An 18,425-nucleotide genomic window follows, 5' to 3' on the forward strand; every position below is an offset into this window, starting at 1 on the left:
ATTTACAGACAAAAAACAAACTTAAACAGCAAAAACGCTCCAATAATATTAATTGAAATGGTGTGAACTGTACATGCAGGGTCATATATAATACCCCAAATGTAAATGAAGACATGCCGTGCAAGCAGCTCTGCCAGGCTAACAGCGATCTAACTGTGGGTATGTCTGGGAATTTACAGACAAATGAAAATGAAAAAACAAATGAAAAATTCCTCCTTTAAAATACCTAATGTATCATATTTGACACATGAGGTTTTGTGAGTTGTTGTGACTACATCATCAGTGTGTTTTAAACCCCTTGGAAAAACCTGGATAACCTGAGCAATGCATTTTAAAGTAATAAATTACAAAATAATAATATTAATATGCTGGATGTAGCAAATATTATATAAATTAAGACTCATATATGCAAATGGTTATTTAATTACTTTTAAAATATTGTCATATGGTTTAGTTAACACTCAATTTAAACAATTGTTTTGTGGTTCAGGCTTTAAAGGGTTAAAATCTGCACACCTGGAGGGCAACAAAAAGTTTTCAAAAGATTTCAAAGAGCTCAAAAAATCACAATTCCCAGCCTGGCACGGCACTAAAGAATAACTAGTCAGCAGGCTCCATCTTATGGGGACCGAGAATTTTTTCAAGCTATCTGTAATATACTTTTAACAACATTAGCAGTGATCTCACTTCCAGAAAACACATGATGGGATTCAATGGGATAGTCGGGCATTGCCAGGCTGGTCCCATCCATGTCGTATTCAAATGAATCACCTTTTGTTAAAAACGCCATAAACAGTCCTGCATGTATACGCGATATATTCTTTTCAGGTCCTCTTTTAAAAAAAAATCTTTTACTTCTTTCCTGTCAGGAGGACCCATTGAGGAAATGAGAGGCTGGTTTCCCTCCAATAAGAGTCTCTACTAAATAAAAGCTGACAGTTTTATTCCTCGGTTCCGTCCTTTCAGACAGGTCCTGAGAGAGGAGCACTCCAGGCAAATGTTTTTGTTTATATGAAAACGGGGCAGAAAGTTTGTGCGTAACAGAAACTACAGAGTCTGCAATATAGTGCTCATACTCAGATTACCATTAGCTGGCAGGTGCAAACAACAAAGATCAGTGTTGTGCATTTGATAGTGGAGGCGCAGCTCATTTCACTACATTTTGCGAGTTGTAACGACAGCAGCTGGACTTGCTTAGGTTTGCTGTTCTATGGAACGCTGAAGCACCCACCCCCGACATCCCTCCAACCTCCTCTCCCACACACACAACCCTCTGTAAATCTCTTGCAAAGACAATAGACTAACTGTAACTCTCCTAGCAGCAATGACTAATCAGTTCTTATCAGCCAGTAATCTATGTAGTTTTAAGTTGTCTTCTTAAGAAAACAACTGCAGCAAAAAAACCTAAAAAATGTGTAGGACTGGTTTCAAACGCAATATGCTCCAATCGGAGCTTAGTGCAGGCTGAATCTGGGACTCTGACAAACTTTTGGAGACTTCCAGATATTTAAGACACAGCCATGTTGAGTTAATAATCAAAATAATCAGCGACTGTATATTTAGGGCAATGCAATTTCATACCTGGAATGGTAATTTACACTATATTTTTCTGCTGCTATTATTACTATGCAATATAGTCATTTTTCCTAATATATATAACAGTTTTTTCTTAACAGCAGTGAATACACACAAATGTCTCTTATATTCTTACGTGTACATATCCTAGATTCCTTTTTTATACCTTTAGATTTATATTGTACAGTCTGACGGCGAGTAAATGCACAGAAATTTCGTTGTGATGTGCACTAAACTGGATGACACTTAAGTGGCTATTCTATTCTATTCTATTCTATTCTATATCTATCTATGTTTCTTTTTGTAGATTAATTGAGTAAATCTAAAATAAAAAAAAAGAAACTTTTTTGGTGTTTGCCTAAAAATGTCACAAAAGATTAAATGATTACGTAAATAGCTGATAATGGTAAATGGTCTGTATTTGTATAGCGCTTTACTTGGTCCTAAGGACGCTTTACACTATACACAATCATCCACCCATTCACACACACATTCACGATGGCAAGCTACAGTGTAGCCACAGCACTGACAGAGACGAGGCTGCCGGACACTGGCGCCACCGGGCCCTCTGACCACCACCAGTAGGCAACGGGTAAAGTGTCTTGCCCAAGGACACAACGACCGGGGCTCGAACCAGCAACCTTCTGATTAGAAGAGGAACGCCCAACTCTTGAGCCACGATCGCCCGATAATATCATAACCCTTTTCCTTTCACTCCACCGATTACAAATTATTTACTGGCAGTTATACGGTAAATTCTAGTGTATTCTAGGGTAATTACCACTGATGATCAGTAAGTAAATACAGTAAATGTACAGCTGAAACACTAAGAAAAAAGAAAAGGTATTACTAACTTTAAGTATGATGTATTTGTGACTGTGTTTGCTTTGTAATAAGTCATGTATAATTAGGTACTGTGTAAAAAAGGAGGTCCTCTGACAGACGTCCATTCAAATTACAGCTTTAAATATCCAAATTTTGTGCAACCCAAATTTAACTGTGTACTATCTAGGAATGAAAACAGTACTTTCCAATGAACTGCTTTTTTGTTATGTTGTTTTTCATGGTTATACTTCCTTACAAAAACCTTTCAAACATTTACATTTTTGACAAGGGACTTTTTTTTTTATACTTAGGTTGAAAAATAACATCAGCACATCTGGTAGCACTCTTCAGGAAGTTTTGTGTTGTAGTGAGAGGTCCCTGGGACTGTTTCACAATCTACTCAGTAAAGCTGTTTTCACACGTGAAATCTGAGAAATCTGTGAAAATTTGAGGTGAATCATGTTTGTCTTCTCACTTATGCACAAGCACGATCTATTTTAACCTGCTTATCAAAGTAGGGTCGTGGGAGGGGGCTGGAGCCTATCCCAGCTGACACTGGGCAAGACGCACAGTACACCACAGTCACACACCAGTCCATCACAGGCCTAACACCGACAAACGACAACACACTCTCTCACATCCACACCTGCAGCCAATTGAGAATGGCCTGTTAACCTAACAAGTGTGTCTCTCAACAGCGGGAGGAAGCCAGAGTACCCGGAGAACCCACACAGGCACATGGGAGAACATGTAAACTCCACACGGAAAGCTCCCAGCTGGCCAACAGTTTAAAAACCAGAAACTGTCTTGGAGAGAGGTGACATTGCTAACCACTGCACCCCTGTGCTGCCCTCAACGGCTGCCTTCTCACTACTATAATAACCTGTTTTAGTTATGCGAGGAAGCCGTCTCAGCAGAATGACAAGCGCTTACTAGCCGTGTTTAACGTGCGTTTGCATATGTACATACACCTCCTTTGGGTAATGTTTCAAAAAGTTACCAGTAACCTGAAACTGTGCAATTGCTTGCACTATTATCATGTTCATAACCTTTGCAATAGAACATGCCATCGCCTATTTAACCACAACAAAGTAACTCAGTAAAAGGATGACAATCTACCTAATGACTAAGCTGAAACTGGACTGTAAAAGTTTTCCGTGGTTTTACTTCGCTGTCTTGTCTCAGATGGTGATAGACTGTCCCCTTTTCTATGCAACCAGCATGAACGTGCACCACAGCATGCATGAGATCACACATGAATTTATTGTAAAAGTCAAGTAACGTCGTGGAAAAACTGGGGCTTGTTTTTACTGCAGTTGGGTCGGTGAAGAAATGAGTTTTTCTTCATATTTCAGCTGTAGTTTCTCTGGGTTTACGTAGTAGCCGTTCCTTAGTTATTACCAATGGTGACTTCATAACAATACAAAACATTTACCAGTTCAATTAAGAGGCTACAGAAAGGAGGCTTACTGAGAATTCAGTTCAGTGATGATTAAATAATAAATCCTCGCCTGCTGTATTTCTATCACTTTTAGTCGTCCACAGCACCTCAGCTGCTTTTATTTTTTATATAACGGGAGTTTTACTTATGTAACTACAACATTCAAAAAACGCTGTAGCTCGAATGAGAAAGCCCACAGGCAGCGGAGTGGAATTCTGTCTAGTCGCCCAAACTAAATGCCCGGGCTCTGTTACCACAATTCAAGAAAGGCATCTGGATGCAGCAATGCAGTTTTTCCCCTGCTCTCATTCACTTAAACAACCGATGACGTTCACTCGCCTGGCTTGGAATCTGCGACTGCTGCCAGCAAGAGTTGTGAATGGGGAGGCAGGCAGACAGAGGCTTGTGAACACACACACACAATAAGCAAAGGGTCTACTGCACCGATGCTGCTCGCGTCACAGCGGCTAAGTTCAGGTTACATTTAAACAAAGGAATTTGCCCCACACCCCTCATCGGCTATCACACACATAAATCTACAGTATGTTCTGATATTATACCTGCTCGCTCGCTCTGACTGTATGTCAGCTATATGTATAACATTAAAGGCCACAGTGTAACAGATCCCACTGAAACAAAGAGCCCTGTCAGGCCTAAGTGCCTTTGTTCTTTTTAATCTGTTGTAAAGCCCCAATTTCCTCAGCTGACAAACTCACACAGACATCACAACTTTTAAGGCCAGCGCACCAGCGTTTCCCCCTGCTGCTCTGACACAGTAAGCAGTGCTGTCGCTGTCAGATGATACTCAGATGACCATCGAAGTGTTTCATTTCACCGCATACTCATCATCCATAAAGTATCTTCCGCAGAGACCGGAGAGGAGCTCTACAGGAAGATGGAGCTCGGATGGCAGTAGCCCACTCAGTTTGTTATGTAACAATCAATTTGATTAAATAGCTTATGGGCTGCATCAAACTGATAGCGTATTATACCATTGAGCTTTATGTAAGACAGCGGTCACTTAACAAAATGGTCCAATATGGTCAGAGCCCCTCTCTTTAAAAAAAAAAAGAAAACAAATTCCTCTTGTGGAAATCAAGTTAGGTTTTTTACTGTGATTAAATGGAGCACTCTTTTGATTAGAAATCCTCCATTTCTAAAGTGTTTCCAATCTTCCAGCTAATTACTAATCTCAAAATTATCTCTGAATACTGATAAGCGACGATGAGCCTTCACCAAACTTGGTGGCAAATGCCAGACCAGCACCGTCAGAGCAGCCATTGCTGACACTGAAGAGTCAAAGAGCAACAAGAGGCTGGCACGAGGCCTGTTTTGCCACTCTTGGCCCGGGGAGATCAATAGCTTTCTTATTTCTCCTCTTTTCTCCCACTTGCACAGTTTTACTGATCTGGGGGGTGTGAGGATGCTGGCATAAACAAGCCAAAGACTGCAGTGTAAACTGGGTCTTCCTGTTGTCCGTAGCTGGAGAAGTTTAGACAGAGGATGCTTGCCTCTCAGTTCAGGCATGGCTGGAGATATGCTCGCATAAACAAACAGGAAAAAACACTCTTCGCTTTGCTCCACTCGCATTCTCTCGCTGTTGCTAGTGCATGATCTAAAACGAGTCTCTGTGTGTACAGTACTGTGCCTTGCTTAAATGCATGCATGCACAGAAAGCAGCAGCATTAACAGCAGCAGACATGGATGTGCATAGCCTTTGGCACTGCATCACGTAATACAAAACCTCTAATGATTTAGACCATTAGACGATACAACCAATAATGCACTCGCGACAACCTGTGAAATTGTTCAGTGTGTGCACTGCAGCCGGCTCCAATTCAACTGTTGAATCAGTCCCACACAGCTACATTTATAGAGGCATTGATCAAGCTGCCGAGAAAGTCGTGCTTCAGCTATTAACTCAAAGATCCATCTCATCCAATAATTGTATAAGGCCTTATTCTCTCCTCCACACACGCGCGCACACACAGTCAGGGCAGATGCACACCATTGGAGCAGCTGGGACAAGCGAGATCTGTCATGGGTCATTAACTGCTCTTATTAATTCATGAAGCTTGATTCACTCGGCCCAGTCGTGTTCTGCTGCCATAAAACAAACGTCCAGTCCAACCCACGGGCGAAGACATTCTTCGTGTGGATTTTGACAGCATGTCGCCATCCTGGTTCATTTTATTACTCTATTAGTGCCTATGAAACGATTCCAGCTCTATGTGCAAGAAGCCCATTTATTTTAAAAACGTACCAACGTTGTAACACGCGTGGAAGGAGCTGCGAGAGAACCAAAGTCTTTTCCTGCGTCATCTTGCAAATCTGCAGAGGCTTTTGCCACATCAAACTATGAGCTTCCCTACAACCAGACCTGTGTACACTTGCACTTGTACATACACCGAGTCATTTTAAACTGAAGCAAAAGATTTGATGCATTTACAGAAAGACAGAAAAATGTTGCAACCAGTTCCAAAAAACAAGCAAACAAAAAAAGAATAATCATGACAATAAAGTGGGATGAGTGTGAGTGGTAGTTTTTAAACCCCCGCTGATTCCCACAACAGCAGGTACACTCAGGACAAAATGTAATCCGTTTTCATTTTGTTTAAGTTTCTGGACATTACCCAGACTGAATAAGGGAAAAGGATGGCTATTTCTCTCAGGATTTATCTTGCTGTTTTTAGCTGCACAACCAAAACACTCCCTAATTTTGGCTTATGAGGCGAAACCTAATGAATTTTGTTTTGTAACTTCCCACAGGCCCCAAACCTGAAATAAAAGTGCCCACATGACCCCAACGACCAAAACGGTCAATGCATCACACAGTGCGCGGCGTTTACCTCCAGGCCTTCCTCGTGCCCTCAGCGCAACCCTGTCTTCCTCAGAATGAACTGTTAATGACACCGTGCGCCTTCATATTTCAGACCGTGCTGTCGGGCTGCAACTGGCCTTTTCAGACATTTGACTCTTTCTACACAGATAACCAGAGTCCGTCTCTCCGCAGGGGCCCTTTACACAGATTTCAACACCAGTCACGTCATCGGATCACCGTTCAAATGTCAGCCAGCCTAAGCTCATTTTATTCCCCCTCTAGAAAGGAGTTATTCCCCGTGTCAGTGTTTGCTCCAGCATGCATAACGTTGCGAAAGAGCCGCTTTCATATGCACAGACAGCGAAAGCGGATGTGGGAGGCAGACCACCCTCCCATCCTCCCTCCCCTGCCACCCCCGTCCCCCAACATATATATTGATATATATATATAATTTGGGGGGGGGGGGCATACAATCTGTCAAAATGTGCAAGGATTTTGGTTGACTCGAGTCTATCACTGATTACAAGACGAGCAGTTTCGCGGTGTTCCGTTGATGTTGTCTGCACTGTCTGCACAGCACCCCCCTCCCGATTTTTTTTCTGTTGCATCTTTAGGATTTACCTGCCGTAATGAGCCACACAGTCTGCAGGCTGCCGTCATCCTTACGATTATTTTTTTTTCCTGCACAGCTCAAAATATGACAAAAGCAGGCCCGCTTACTATTTGTGTCAACTTACCCTCTCTGGCTTTTAGCAGTACAGTGTTGGCTACTATGTTCTCCAGCTCCATCAAAAAGAAAAAAAAAAGAGAAAAAGAAAAAAATCCTAAACGTAGAGGTTTCTCGGCACACAAACGTCTGCGGCGAATACAGCGTCCTTCAGCTCTGTGCGATGCGTTTCTTTTTCTTCACTCCTGGTCACTATCCAAATAAAATTCACTCATATCAAAGTCGTAAAGGATAAAACAGGATGTCATAAATTTGCTTGCAGTGTAAGCTGGGCATGGTTCTTGTTGTGGGCTGGAAGTGCGGCGCTGCATTTCTACTCCAATCCCCCCAAAACCATTCCATGCGTAATTTGGGTAGGAAATCTCCCCGACGCATAAAATAATTATTTCTGGAAGATCCGATGTCTGCAAACCGGGTTCTTTCGGCGGCGGATCCTTAACAAGGGTACACTAGGATACCGCCAGCTTTACCTTACAACAGCAGCAGCAGCAGCAGGGGTTGGCTGAGTGCACGAGAGAGGACATCAGCGGGCCCCCTCCTCCCCTGTTGGTGCGTAATCAAAATAGGCTGGGCCTCTCAGTTAAGCGGCGTCACACAGTCAGCCTCTACCAGAAGTTAGGCCACGGTGTCTGCAAAATAAAAGCACACTACAACTGCCTGGCTCGCTGGAGGAAGCGACACATTTTATAAAATGCTTTTTCTGGATTCTACATTCACATTTCTTTGGTCCCGCACGTTTCACCTCGAGTAGCCATGAATCTCATACCCAAGAGTTTCTACAACTAGTGAGCTTCTTTCCGCCAAAGTGATTCCATTTCTGTCCCAGTAACGCAAGCACAGGTGCTCCTAGTGGCAGTAAAGATGAAAAGGGTAAGAGGTAAAGTCGCCCTCTGTAGTTCAATTTTAAACTACATACGAGAACTGGTGTGCATAACGTTATGGATCACTTTCGCGAATCAACAAAGCTAAACAAGCATTTCGTCTTTGAAAATATCTAAATAAATAACAACTGAATGCCAGGTGATTGGCCGTTTCGCGAGGAATCCTCAAATTTTCTAAGGTAAGGATTTTCAAAGGATTTATGACAGCAAGGAGCAAATCCAAATTTTAGAAGGGTTATCTTTGTAATTAAACTGTAATTCTCTCTAAACATCTCCACAGATGAGCTTCTGGCATAGCTGAGGACGAGCAAAAATACACTGCCATTTACTGCTCCAAAATAAACGAAAAAGGCCCGTTTTAAATCGCATTTTTACTTAAAATAATAACAAATCTGTCAAACATTTTAAAGCAATGTCCGACAGGACATTGAATCAGACATATGATTCAAACCGTTAACTTATACAGCTCTGTTAATTTTTTTTTACAAATGACTCGCTTCTTCATATTTAAAAAAAATTGTTTACATCATCATCAGCCCGCAGTTGCTGTATTATTGTTTTTACAACTTTATGAGCGTTTGCTGGTGAAATGGAGGCAGGAGTGTATAAAGAAAAAAAGATCTAGTGAAGAAATCAGGTCGAGTCAGTCCAAGTGTCCACTGTAGCGTTTGCTTCGAGATTAACGTTACCGACAAACCTTCGTGTGGGGTCCTCTGCCCTCCTCCGGAAGACAAGCACTTTACGCTGAAGTTTCACCGGAAACTGCACTTTATATAATAAGACTTGATATGTGGAAACTTTTATGGCTTGTAGGCTGTCAGGCTCTGGGTTCATAGTATAAAATAAAACGAAAGGAAGAAAAATACATGAAACTGCCACCGGAAGTGCTTAATCATGTGGCACGAGGATAACTCGTTTAGGAGCGAGTACAATCTCGCGGCTGCCCCGTTTCACAGAAGCCACGATGGATCAGTCAAAACGATTAACAAGCTTATTGACCGCTGAAGGCAGATAGGATCGATTTCTCAGTGTGCGGACGGGCTCTCATTTATATAAACAGGACGTGGGGCAGCCTGATGCACCAATATGCTGCCTGCCTAAGTGCAATTACCACAATGAATTATGGCATTTCCTCACATAACAAATGCACAAGTGTCCGGTTTGATGTCACATTGCAGCGGCTAATCTGCTTGGTGGTGTCTGTGGCGCCATCATAAAAGAGGGCACCGGGCCCTGATTGACCCAAAGTGACGAGCTTCACATCCCTTTAATGCATGACACCTCTCCCACCCAAGTAGAGCTTCCATCATGAAAAATTAAACTCTTTAATGGGGCAAAGCACATAGTCTCCCCCCTCTCAATAGCAGTTCCACATTATTTAAACATTCGCCACATGATGAAAGAATACAAAGTGCTATTGATTCTTAATGGTCAACATAGTGATTTCAGAGAGAAAAAAAAAGTTGTTTTTTTTAAACTTTGACTTGACACCCCCCTTACAAAACTCAAATTAAATCGATACAGTACATCACAGTAGATTGACTCATAATGGTATGTTCTCCCCACTTAAAAACAAAAAGTCAGGCTCCCATGAGCTCTCAGGTTCAACTTCAAACTTGTCAGTCCAATGCCAACTGAGAAAGAGGCCCACGGCAACTAGGCTGTTAGTATTCATCTAGGTTGTCAGCTTTGGGTATGGACAGGCCTCTGTCCTTCAGGACCTGCATTTTGACTTTCTCTGTCTCCTGTTTGGCTTGCTGCTGCAGCCGCTGCTCCTCCAAGATCTCTTCAATGGAGACTTGCTGCAGCACCGTGTCACAGGGCTTATCCATGTCCTGCAACGACAAGAGACCGTGTCACATCTTGCACAGGCCTGAAACACTCAGATAATACGACTGAACACATTTTAATTGGAATTACTGGATGTTCTGTAACTTTGAATTATTACTAATAAAATACCTGATCAAAAATTTGATTATTGACAAACAATCTGATTACACTAATGAAGCAAACAAGTGTCTTTATCGAACACAAATAATGTGGAAAGCCATTTTCTTTTTCCAGTTAAGGAGGACAGGTTGCACACCTGCCACTTCCTAGAACTAAAGGCATGAAACATCTGCAAGTCTTCAAGAAGACTGCATGGTTCATGCCAACCATCAATCACAAACTGCTTTCCGATAATAAGCAGCATGAACAGAAATGCTGTTTATTCATGCTTGACAAACATTTTCTTAAAACTATACATAAATGAATGTGTGCAGAAGATGTCGTATGCTGAGACTGTGCGCCGTTTTGTGCTTCAATATCATTTCTGATATGACACAGGATTTGATGTCAGCTTACTGTCATCGTTTGCCAGATGCAAGCTCACCAAAAGGCACCAAGTAGTTAATCACTGCCGTTCCATTTCAATCAGCATTTCAGAACAGAAATAAATTAACAATCAAATGAACCTAATCATCAGGCAAATGTCACAAAAGGCAGCAACATCTTAAGCGCTGAGAAGCAGATCAGAGTACAGGTGCTGTCGAGCCTCTGCTATGACTGAAGCAGTTTTACATCATGACATGCTGTATTGTTACAGCATGATGTGGATCCCTTTAACAGCAGAGTACTGCTGTCAAGCATTAGGTAGGAATAACAGTAAGAAGAGTTCATGAATCACTTTTGCTCAGTGTACTGGCCTTGAAGGTCCTGTGTCACAGCAGTGTCCCTGTAATGCGTCACCTTGGCTGTTGACGTACATCAGACAAGCATGATTAAGGAGAGTCAGATGTTAAGGATGCATCAGCAGCTTGCACTGTTGCCTCTTAGGAAGGAGTTTCTCAGCCCGCCAGTCTTTCTGGCATCTGTTTGTGCCAGAAAGCCTGGCGAGGGTTCTTCGGCTTCCTATCTCAGTCCAAAGATAAGCATGTTAGGTTAATCGGCGATTCTAAATTGGCCCACGAATGGCTGTGCATCTCTGTGAGAAAGGCCAGATCTCACTCTGTGTCAACTGGGATAAGCTCCAGCCCGAGGACCCTTAGCCACCATTTATGTCAACCCCTACTCTCACAACTGTATCAATGCAGTGTGTGAAGGACATAAGGAAATGTAAGTAACAATGTCTTTACTTTGCATCCTTCTGACCATTTCAAAAACCAAAGTGAAAACGAGATTATGTCTACTTACTATCTCTCCAAGCAGCACCACATTTTCTCCTCTCACGATGAATATTCCTCTGGGGATGTCACCAAACTTTTTTCCCACGTGAATGCGCTCAACTGTCTGGTGAAAAACTAAATTGGCTGGAGGACAAAAGAACCGGGGTAAATAAAGAGCAGAAAAGAAGAGACCCGATCATGGGAATCATAATGACAGATAAACTGAGCCTGCTGTAACCAATGCAGTGACCCGACTCAGAAAAACAATACTAAAGATGGATATAATTAAAAGAGTTTTACCAAACTGATCAATGCTTCTCAGGTAACCAATCAATGTTCTTCCATCTCGGAGCAGCACCAGGTGCTTCTCTGCCGAATACAAACAAGAGGAGCAAGTTAAATGACAATTTAAACCCGCTGCAGATGATCCAGATTGCGTCGGACACGATGCTGCACATCTTGAAACGATTGTTTCTTTTTAAACCAAATCAGCTCCATCAAATCACTCCTCCAACTTACTATCGATGTCGTCAATGAGGCTTGCCGTCCCTGGTACGTAGTTCATCTTGTGCTGCTGCTTATTTGAGTCTTGTATCTGTATATACCGTCAAGCCATTAATGTTTCAATACATGTTTCTCACAAAATTAGCACAGGAAGCGTCTTTATACACGCCAGGGATGAACTTCCTGTAAGCATTTAACCCTTCGTGTACTGGCCATTCACTACATTTCTAACACGCAGGAACGGCCCTTTAAAAAAATACATCTTTAAATAAATATAACTTCAGGCATCGGGGGGTTTTGAAGATTAAAATAGCAGTTAATGTTTTTAAAATGTTATTTTTATGACCTTTCCCCTCATTGGCTAATAACGTCTACTGGCGCGCATGCGTCGGCAAAGATCGTATTTACACAACAACGGTCACAGAGCCGGAACAATTCAAAACGCCGTGCATTATGTAAATAAATGTATATTTTTGTTGAAATACGCCCAGAAAAATAGACGTTTAACGTCTTAAAATCATATTATAAATTTATAGCTAGTGTAATGAGGGTAGACCCTGGCGTTACTTTCTCCGTCCAAACGTTGGTCAGAAAAAATCTGGCGGAGTGAGACCTCTGTAGGTTTAGCAGCGCTCGCTATTAAAGGCGCAGCACAGGGGCGCTCACGTCATTCAGTCGTTTCCCGACTTCAACCAAGGGGTCCGCACTTGTATAGGAAAACGACAACATTGCTGCTGGCGTTTCAGACGACCTGACACATCCGATAAGTAACGTGAGGCTCGCTGCAGATTTGTTTCCCCCCCACAATGATAGATGACAGGGCGGCTGCCGATAAGAGCGCTTAGTCCAAGCATCATCATTATCAAATGCAGTCCAATCTGAAACCCGGCTGGCCCTCGACTTGCAACTCGGGAAATAATCACGGGAACTGGAATAACAGTATGGTAAGTAAGTGGGCATAGCTCAGACATATTCTCGTGGTATTCACACTCTCTTTTAGTGTCTTTAAACCTTAGAGAAAAGCGTGAATTTGTGGCCGAGATCATTTTCAGCCAGCTCGTACAAAGCTCTGTCTATGCTAGCGGCGTGGCTAACTGAGCTAACTAGCATTATGTAATAGTAACGGCTAAGGACAGAGTTCAGCTGTTTTCCGGGACTTTTACGTTAATTTTGACGTGACGCCACTGTTAATAAGACTCCACGTGTTTGAAAGAATGAGTCAGTATTTTGTGTCTTTCTTGTGACATGTTGGGCCCTTTTATTTCCGGTCAGTTTTTCTTAAGGATTTTGCATAACTGGTTCCGCAGGCAGATGAATCAATGTCCCTGTTTGCACAGTTATTGTTTGTCCTGGGATTGGTTGTGTGACGTTGAAGGTGTAGTTTTGTGTCATACCAGTGTCTACTTGTAAGTACTCTGGTGCCAACCATGCTTTGTGACTGTATTTGCAGGATGCTCCTCAGTATCCAGGCTACCCTCCACACTACTGGTATCCTCAGTCTCATTCCACAGGGCACTATGCAAATACCTATCCCTCTGGATCAGATGTTCAACCACAGTACAATCCACAGGTATGGCTATACAGATGCAGCATAACCAGTACCTCTAACTCTAAGGTTGGGTTAGTGGATTTATGCTTACATTTTCATATTAACATCTATCTTGTCAAAGTTGTTGTATCTCTGATGGATTTATACTTTTTATTTTAAATAACTAGGTCCCCTTCTTGTGTCTTTCACATAGGTAATGCCTGGTGGTTATCCAAACGGCCATGGAGTCTACAGTCCAGCACAGAGTCAGTATTCAACAAGTGGTTTCCACCCATCTAACCCTTTCTACTGTGCTGACCCTCAAAGACCGGCTCCGGGTTCTTATCCTAACCAAGGCTGCCATGCAGAGCAAAGCAGTGGGTCTTCTGGACAGCCTCATTCTCAACACCAACATCATCACTATCCTGGGCCACACTGCCAAGGGGTTGGTGCATTTAAGCGCACACAGTGTTCAAATATAACAATAGTTTAAATAAAGTCTTACAAATGAGGTATATTATACAGTGTAATTTTGTTTTTGTTTTTAATCTAAAAACGGATGGCTTTTTTTTTTTTTTTTTTAAACGCAAAAGAAACTTTTTCTGAATGTGAGACATTTGTCTTATTTCTGCTCTCAGGGTCCTGGATATCCTCCCGGACCGTACCCTCACTACAATGAGAGTGCCCATGCATTGCCTCCAAATCCCCCATACCCAACTGGCCAGTCACTTCATCCCAGCCAGCAGGCTGACGCATGGGGACACTCTGGTCCATATGTACCCTCACAGCAGCCATGGCCGCCGGGGCAACAGCCTCCACAAAACCATTATGGGAATCCAGTCCGTCCACCACATCCTCCAGCGTGGCCAGGAACTGGAACAGGTGCTCCTCCACCGTACCAGCCCAAGGTAAGCATCTTAAGAGGCTTTTTTTTTTTTTTTTTTTCTCTTTGTGTGCACATCTGTGTTTCACAATGTATTACAACTGTCATGATGAACTGTAAAACTAGAACAGCCATTGCACTTTGTTTTCTGTAATCACGCATCTATTCTGGGTGGATAGCATCTGTTTTTGGGGGGATTAGATTTTCTAAAAATTAAATACCAAATTTTTGCTAAGGTATATTTATTTGAGTCAGTTTATAGCCTGTATCCTTATATTATCAAACATTTTAAACACAATATTTTTAAAAACTCTTGTGTTACTGTAGGACCAACAGCACCAACGCGCCCCACCGGTGGGACCTAAACCGAAGCCAGCACCATCCCCGAATCCCCTCGGTGGTAATCCTACTGAAATAAGTTCTCCTCCACAAATGTATAAAACTGGGAGAGGTGATCCTAATGCTTCACAAGCTGAGGCCCCGCCTTCGGTTCCAGCATCAACTCTAAGTCAGGCTGCACCTCAGCCCCTGAGCGATAACCCCAGTCTGGCTAAGGTCCAGCAGGTCATGGCCAGAGTACTGCTGCTTCAGGAAGACGTTGATGAGTTTGTTGGCAAAAAAACAGACAAGAGTTATCGTTGTCTGGAGGAACTGCTTACCAAAGAGCTGCTGGTGCTAGACTCTGTGGAGACTCAGGGACAGGAGAGTGTCCGGCAAGCCCGAAAGGAGGCTGTACAGAGAATCCAGGCCATTCTGGACCAGCTGGAAAAGAAAGCTTTCTGAGCTGGACTTGTTCTGCTTGTGGGTCACTTTGTTTTCATCTTCCTGATCTTCCATGGACATGTTCAGGTTCTTGTCTTCTTTTGCTGACCAGTGTTGTAGGGTTTTTTTTGTATTTTTTTTTCTTTTCTTTTCTTCCCACCACCATGTTACTATAGAACACCTGTGAAAGGTGGCATGGACCAAAGAAAAAGACACAGCAGTTACTGGCACGTGGAATCAAACTTTGAAGCCTAATAATGCTGGTATAAAAGGTATGGTGGTATTAGACGTGAAAGCTCATGGTTATCTGCGTCAGCCTCAGTGAGTGACTCTATCAGCTGCAAAAGCAGGAGCGAGTCACTGGAAGATGAACTTGTGTAGTGCCACATTGCAGCTCTCTGTTGTCTCTGACTCATGACGCAGATTATCATCACGCTGTCCCTCAGGAATGTGGGTCAGTTTCAGTCTGATCCAAAGTGTATCAGCTCTTGCACTTCTTTAGCAGGCTGTCGTTTCATCTCACGGTCCCTTTGCATGATCAGGAAATTGTGCTTTCACCTAATAGAGTAAATGCATTTTGTCCATAGCCATGTACCTCTCCATGCCTCTGCCTCTGTAGGTGCAGTGATTTCTTTTGTCTTTTCTTTTTTTTCTCACTCAGTTTAAGCCCTGCATGCACTGTAATGTCAGATAGGCACTTGATACAATCATGATATCTCAGAGCTCAGAACTGGGCCTTGAGTGTAGCAGATTAGTGAAAATCCCCCAGAAGATTGCTGTTCCCAATTATTTCATCTTTTTTGATGAAGACCTAGAATCAGACCTACATATGAATGCCATGTGTTTCACTTCACTCACTGATAAAGACTTGATTAAGTATGACTGGACAAGCTGTTCCTTTTCTCCATCTTTGAACATTCAAATATATATAAAACTGAAATCTCTACTTGAACATTTTCAGTCATGTTTTACGCTGAAGGACAAGGTTGGATTAAATGTTTTTCTTTCTGTCCTTTTGATAATGAGGACGAAAATCTATGTTTATATCAAACAGATTTTTGTGTGCGCGTCACTGTCCATTATGTTGTGTGTGTATGTTTTGTTTTGTTTTTCCCTCCTCAGACATTCTTGATGTGTTTTAGCAAAAAGTGCCATATTTAAGAGGATGGTTTTATATAATTAGGAGAAAAAAAATATAAAAATATCACAAGGTTTGCATGGAAAAGAAAATCATTTTCTGTGTGTTTATTTCCCCTTCTGCTCAAATGCAGCTCGCTGTGTAGTTTTAGATGTAATGCATGTTTCCAACATAGGATGGGTAAATTTTGCCTGATAAACGGTAAAAAGATCACAAGTGAAATGGGGGGGCAGAAAAATGATTAAATGTCAGTATATTTTTTTTTTAACTCTTGATCAAATTAGTTTTTGCTTTGCCTTTACCAAACACACATGAATATCAGACGGTTTAGGTATCAGTCATACAACGTTTCTAAATGTCGTTCCATTTTAAAAATGGGAAGACTGCTTATTTTTCTCAAGTAGAAACTGGTGCTTGGAGGTCACACTGCCTTCAGCTGCAGGCCTGCATTGAGCTCTTTAAATAGACAGCTATTTGGACGCAAAAGCATTAATGTCCTCCCATGAAGGCTCAAAGTGCAGTCTAATTTAATTCAAGGGTCAAATGGCCTGACAACACACAGGACACCCTCCGGTGAGTGAATCTGAGCCAAACAAGCCTGCTCCACTTGAGTCACTGGTTACAGACGACCAACTGTGGAATAATCTGTTTGCAGTTTTCTTCATCAGTGAAGCTGTAAAAGGTAGTCTCTGCAAACTCTTCCATAACCTTTTCACCTTTTAAACTTTTTGCCTACCCCTAACAAACCATTACAAAAGATAAAATTGCCATGTCGACAGAAAAAGCGATGTCCTATACATCAAAACTTCCTGTGTGGTGGAATGCAGAGCCGCCTCCGCGGAAATTGGAAATTGACCTGAGTTCACCTGGATTAGCTGTGTTTGAGTTGGAAAAACTCTTGTATACTGGCAAAGCCATAATCAGTCATGCAGATGAAGTGTGGCCTAGGCTGTACATTGGGGACCAGTAAGTAACTCTTTTATTTCTTTTGATGAACTCTGACATAATCTAACTGCACCTATTCCTCTAGCGTTAGTATTTACTTATATACAGTAGATTCAAATTGAGATTATGACTCTGAGGAAACTTCCTGACTTGTAAATCTCCAAATATTTTTCTTGTGTTGAGAGAGTCATTTGATACTTTTAGTAAAAATACTCAAATAAATCAAAAGTCCTGGATTCACTCCACATACGTGAAAGAGGAGCTGATCATAAATCGGATTCAAATGCAGAACGAGTAACGTGACACTTGTCCTGCTGCGTTCCACAGTGGGAACTTGCATAAACTACAACAATGCCATGTAAGCGTTTGCACTGATCCCTTGGCATGAAAGCACGTCTCGAATGTTCGAACTCGCATGCTTAAAGTGTTTTTCTAAGGATCAGTTTATCACGATGAAATATTGCATACATGCCGTATAACCTACTGTCTAAATACAGAGTGGTGTGTTTTCCAGACACAGTGCAGAGAACCAGGCTGATTTGTACAAGAATCACATCACTCACATCCTGAACGCAGCTCACAGTACTCGTAAGGGACAACCAGATATCTATGAGGGAATGAAGATCACCTACATGGGCGTAGAGGCTCATGACTCCTGTAACTATGACATGAGTGTCAACTTCCAGGCAGCAGCAGACTTTATCCATAGAGGTCTGAGCAGAGGAGGTAAGAGGAGAACATTAAAAAAGATATAAATACAGTTCAAAGGCAAATAGATTTGATGTGTGGAATTTAATCTAATATTTCTCTGTGAAGGCAAAGTGCTGGTCCACTGTCATGTAGGAGTGAGCCGCTCTGCCACCCTGGTCCTGGCTTACCTGATGCTGAAGCAGAACCTCACTCTCGTCGAGGCTATTTGTGCTGTGAAAGAGAGCCGTGGTGTGATTCCTAACCGAGGTTTCCTTCGACAGCTCATCAAACTGGACGAGCAGCTCTTTGGCAAACATCGCTGAAACCCGTCTAACAGCATTACTAGTCACCTTTCACGGGTCCAGAAGATTGATCTTTAATGTCAAGATGATGTGTTGCATGAAAGATTTCTTGCGATACTTTGGGGTCTTAGAGCATGTGATCCTTTCTTTGGTCTTTATTGTTATGAACGTTAAGATAAAAACATTAAATTTGTACATGTTAAATGGACTGATGTTTTACAAGATGTTTAGCAGTCAGCTTAATTTACATAAATATT

General features: G+C 42.1%; 4 protein-coding genes across 5 annotated transcripts in view; 2 read left to right on the forward strand and 2 right to left on the reverse strand.

Annotated features, from left to right (window-relative positions):
* The window catches only part of grk5l (G protein-coupled receptor kinase 5 like), a 32,734-nt gene extending 24,838 nt beyond the window's left edge, over positions 1 to 7,896 (reverse strand). Inside the window, exon 1 of the mRNA XM_006805872.2 lies at positions 7,400 to 7,896. Coding sequence (XP_006805935.1) covers positions 7,400 to 7,451 — 52 coding nt within the window. The 5' untranslated portion in view covers positions 7,452 to 7,896. The remainder of the gene's footprint in view (positions 1 to 7,399) is intronic.
* Positions 7,897 to 9,501: 1,605 nt separating this feature from the next.
* On the reverse strand, positions 9,502 to 12,228 carry lsm1 (LSM1, U6 small nuclear RNA associated). The gene is made up of 4 exons (XM_006805876.3): positions 11,936 to 12,228; positions 11,717 to 11,785; positions 11,445 to 11,560; positions 9,502 to 10,105 (listed from the first exon to the last, which is right to left on the reverse strand). The coding sequence occupies exons 1-4, from the start codon at positions 11,979 to 11,981 to the stop codon at positions 9,935 to 9,937; spliced, it is 402 nt and encodes a 133-aa protein (XP_006805939.1). The 5' UTR covers positions 11,982 to 12,228; the 3' UTR covers positions 9,502 to 9,934.
* Positions 11,063 to 16,381, forward strand: bag4 (BAG cochaperone 4). Of its 2 annotated transcripts, none has more exons than XM_006805874.3 (5): positions 11,063 to 11,366; positions 13,371 to 13,490; positions 13,663 to 13,893; positions 14,087 to 14,356; positions 14,659 to 16,381. In XM_006805874.3, the coding sequence occupies exons 3-5, from the start codon at positions 13,666 to 13,668 to the stop codon at positions 15,112 to 15,114; spliced, it is 954 nt and encodes a 317-aa protein (XP_006805937.1). In that variant the 5' UTR covers positions 11,063 to 11,366; positions 13,371 to 13,490; positions 13,663 to 13,665; the 3' UTR covers positions 15,115 to 16,381. The 2 variants fall into 2 exon arrangements, with proteins under 2 accessions (XP_006805937.1, XP_006805936.1); XM_006805873.3 differs by lacking the exon at positions 11,063 to 11,366 and adding an exon at positions 11,389 to 12,864.
* Positions 16,382 to 16,842: 461 nt separating this feature from the next.
* On the forward strand, positions 16,843 to 18,390 carry LOC102797304 (dual specificity protein phosphatase 26-like). The gene is made up of 3 exons (XM_006805877.3): positions 16,843 to 17,197; positions 17,691 to 17,902; positions 17,993 to 18,390. The coding sequence occupies exons 1-3, from the start codon at positions 17,001 to 17,003 to the stop codon at positions 18,187 to 18,189; spliced, it is 606 nt and encodes a 201-aa protein (XP_006805940.1). The 5' UTR covers positions 16,843 to 17,000; the 3' UTR covers positions 18,190 to 18,390.
* The last annotated feature ends 35 nt before the right edge of the window (positions 18,391 to 18,425 follow it).

Source organism: Neolamprologus brichardi, chromosome 12, assembly GCF_056152115.1.
Source record: "Neolamprologus brichardi isolate AB-2024 chromosome 12, ASM5615211v1, whole genome shotgun sequence".
Classification (NCBI taxonomy): domain Eukaryota; kingdom Metazoa; phylum Chordata; class Actinopteri; order Cichliformes; family Cichlidae; genus Neolamprologus; species Neolamprologus brichardi.

Coding starts and splice junctions, on each gene's coding strand:
- lsm1 (XM_006805876.3), bottom strand. CDS start 11,981: ATGAACTACGTACCAGGGACGGCAAGCCTCATTGACGACATCGATA. Junction 11,786..11,935: donor CCTCATTGACGACATCGATA/GTAAGTTGGAGG, acceptor TGTATTCGGCAG/AGAAGCACCTGGTGCTGCTC. Junction 10,106..11,444: donor TGGTGCTGCTTGGAGAGATA/GTAAGTAGACAT, acceptor TTGTCGTTGCAG/GACATGGATAAGCCCTGTGA.
- bag4 (XM_006805873.3), top strand. CDS start 12,787: ATGCAGTCCAATCTGAAACCCGGCTGGCCCTCGACTTGCAACTCGGGA. Junction 12,865..13,370: donor GGAACTGGAATAACAGTATG/GTAAGTAAGTGG, acceptor CTGTATTTGCAG/GATGCTCCTCAGTATCCAGG. Junction 14,357..14,658: donor CTCCACCGTACCAGCCCAAG/GTAAGCATCTTA, acceptor GTGTTACTGTAG/GACCAACAGCACCAACGCGC.
- LOC102797304 (XM_006805877.3), top strand. CDS start 17,001: ATGTCGACAGAAAAAGCGATGTCCTATACATCAAAACTTCCTGTGTGG. Junction 17,198..17,690: donor AGGCTGTACATTGGGGACCA/GTAAGTAACTCT, acceptor TGTGTTTTCCAG/ACACAGTGCAGAGAACCAGG. Junction 17,903..17,992: donor TAGAGGTCTGAGCAGAGGAG/GTAAGAGGAGAA, acceptor TTCTCTGTGAAG/GCAAAGTGCTGGTCCACTGT.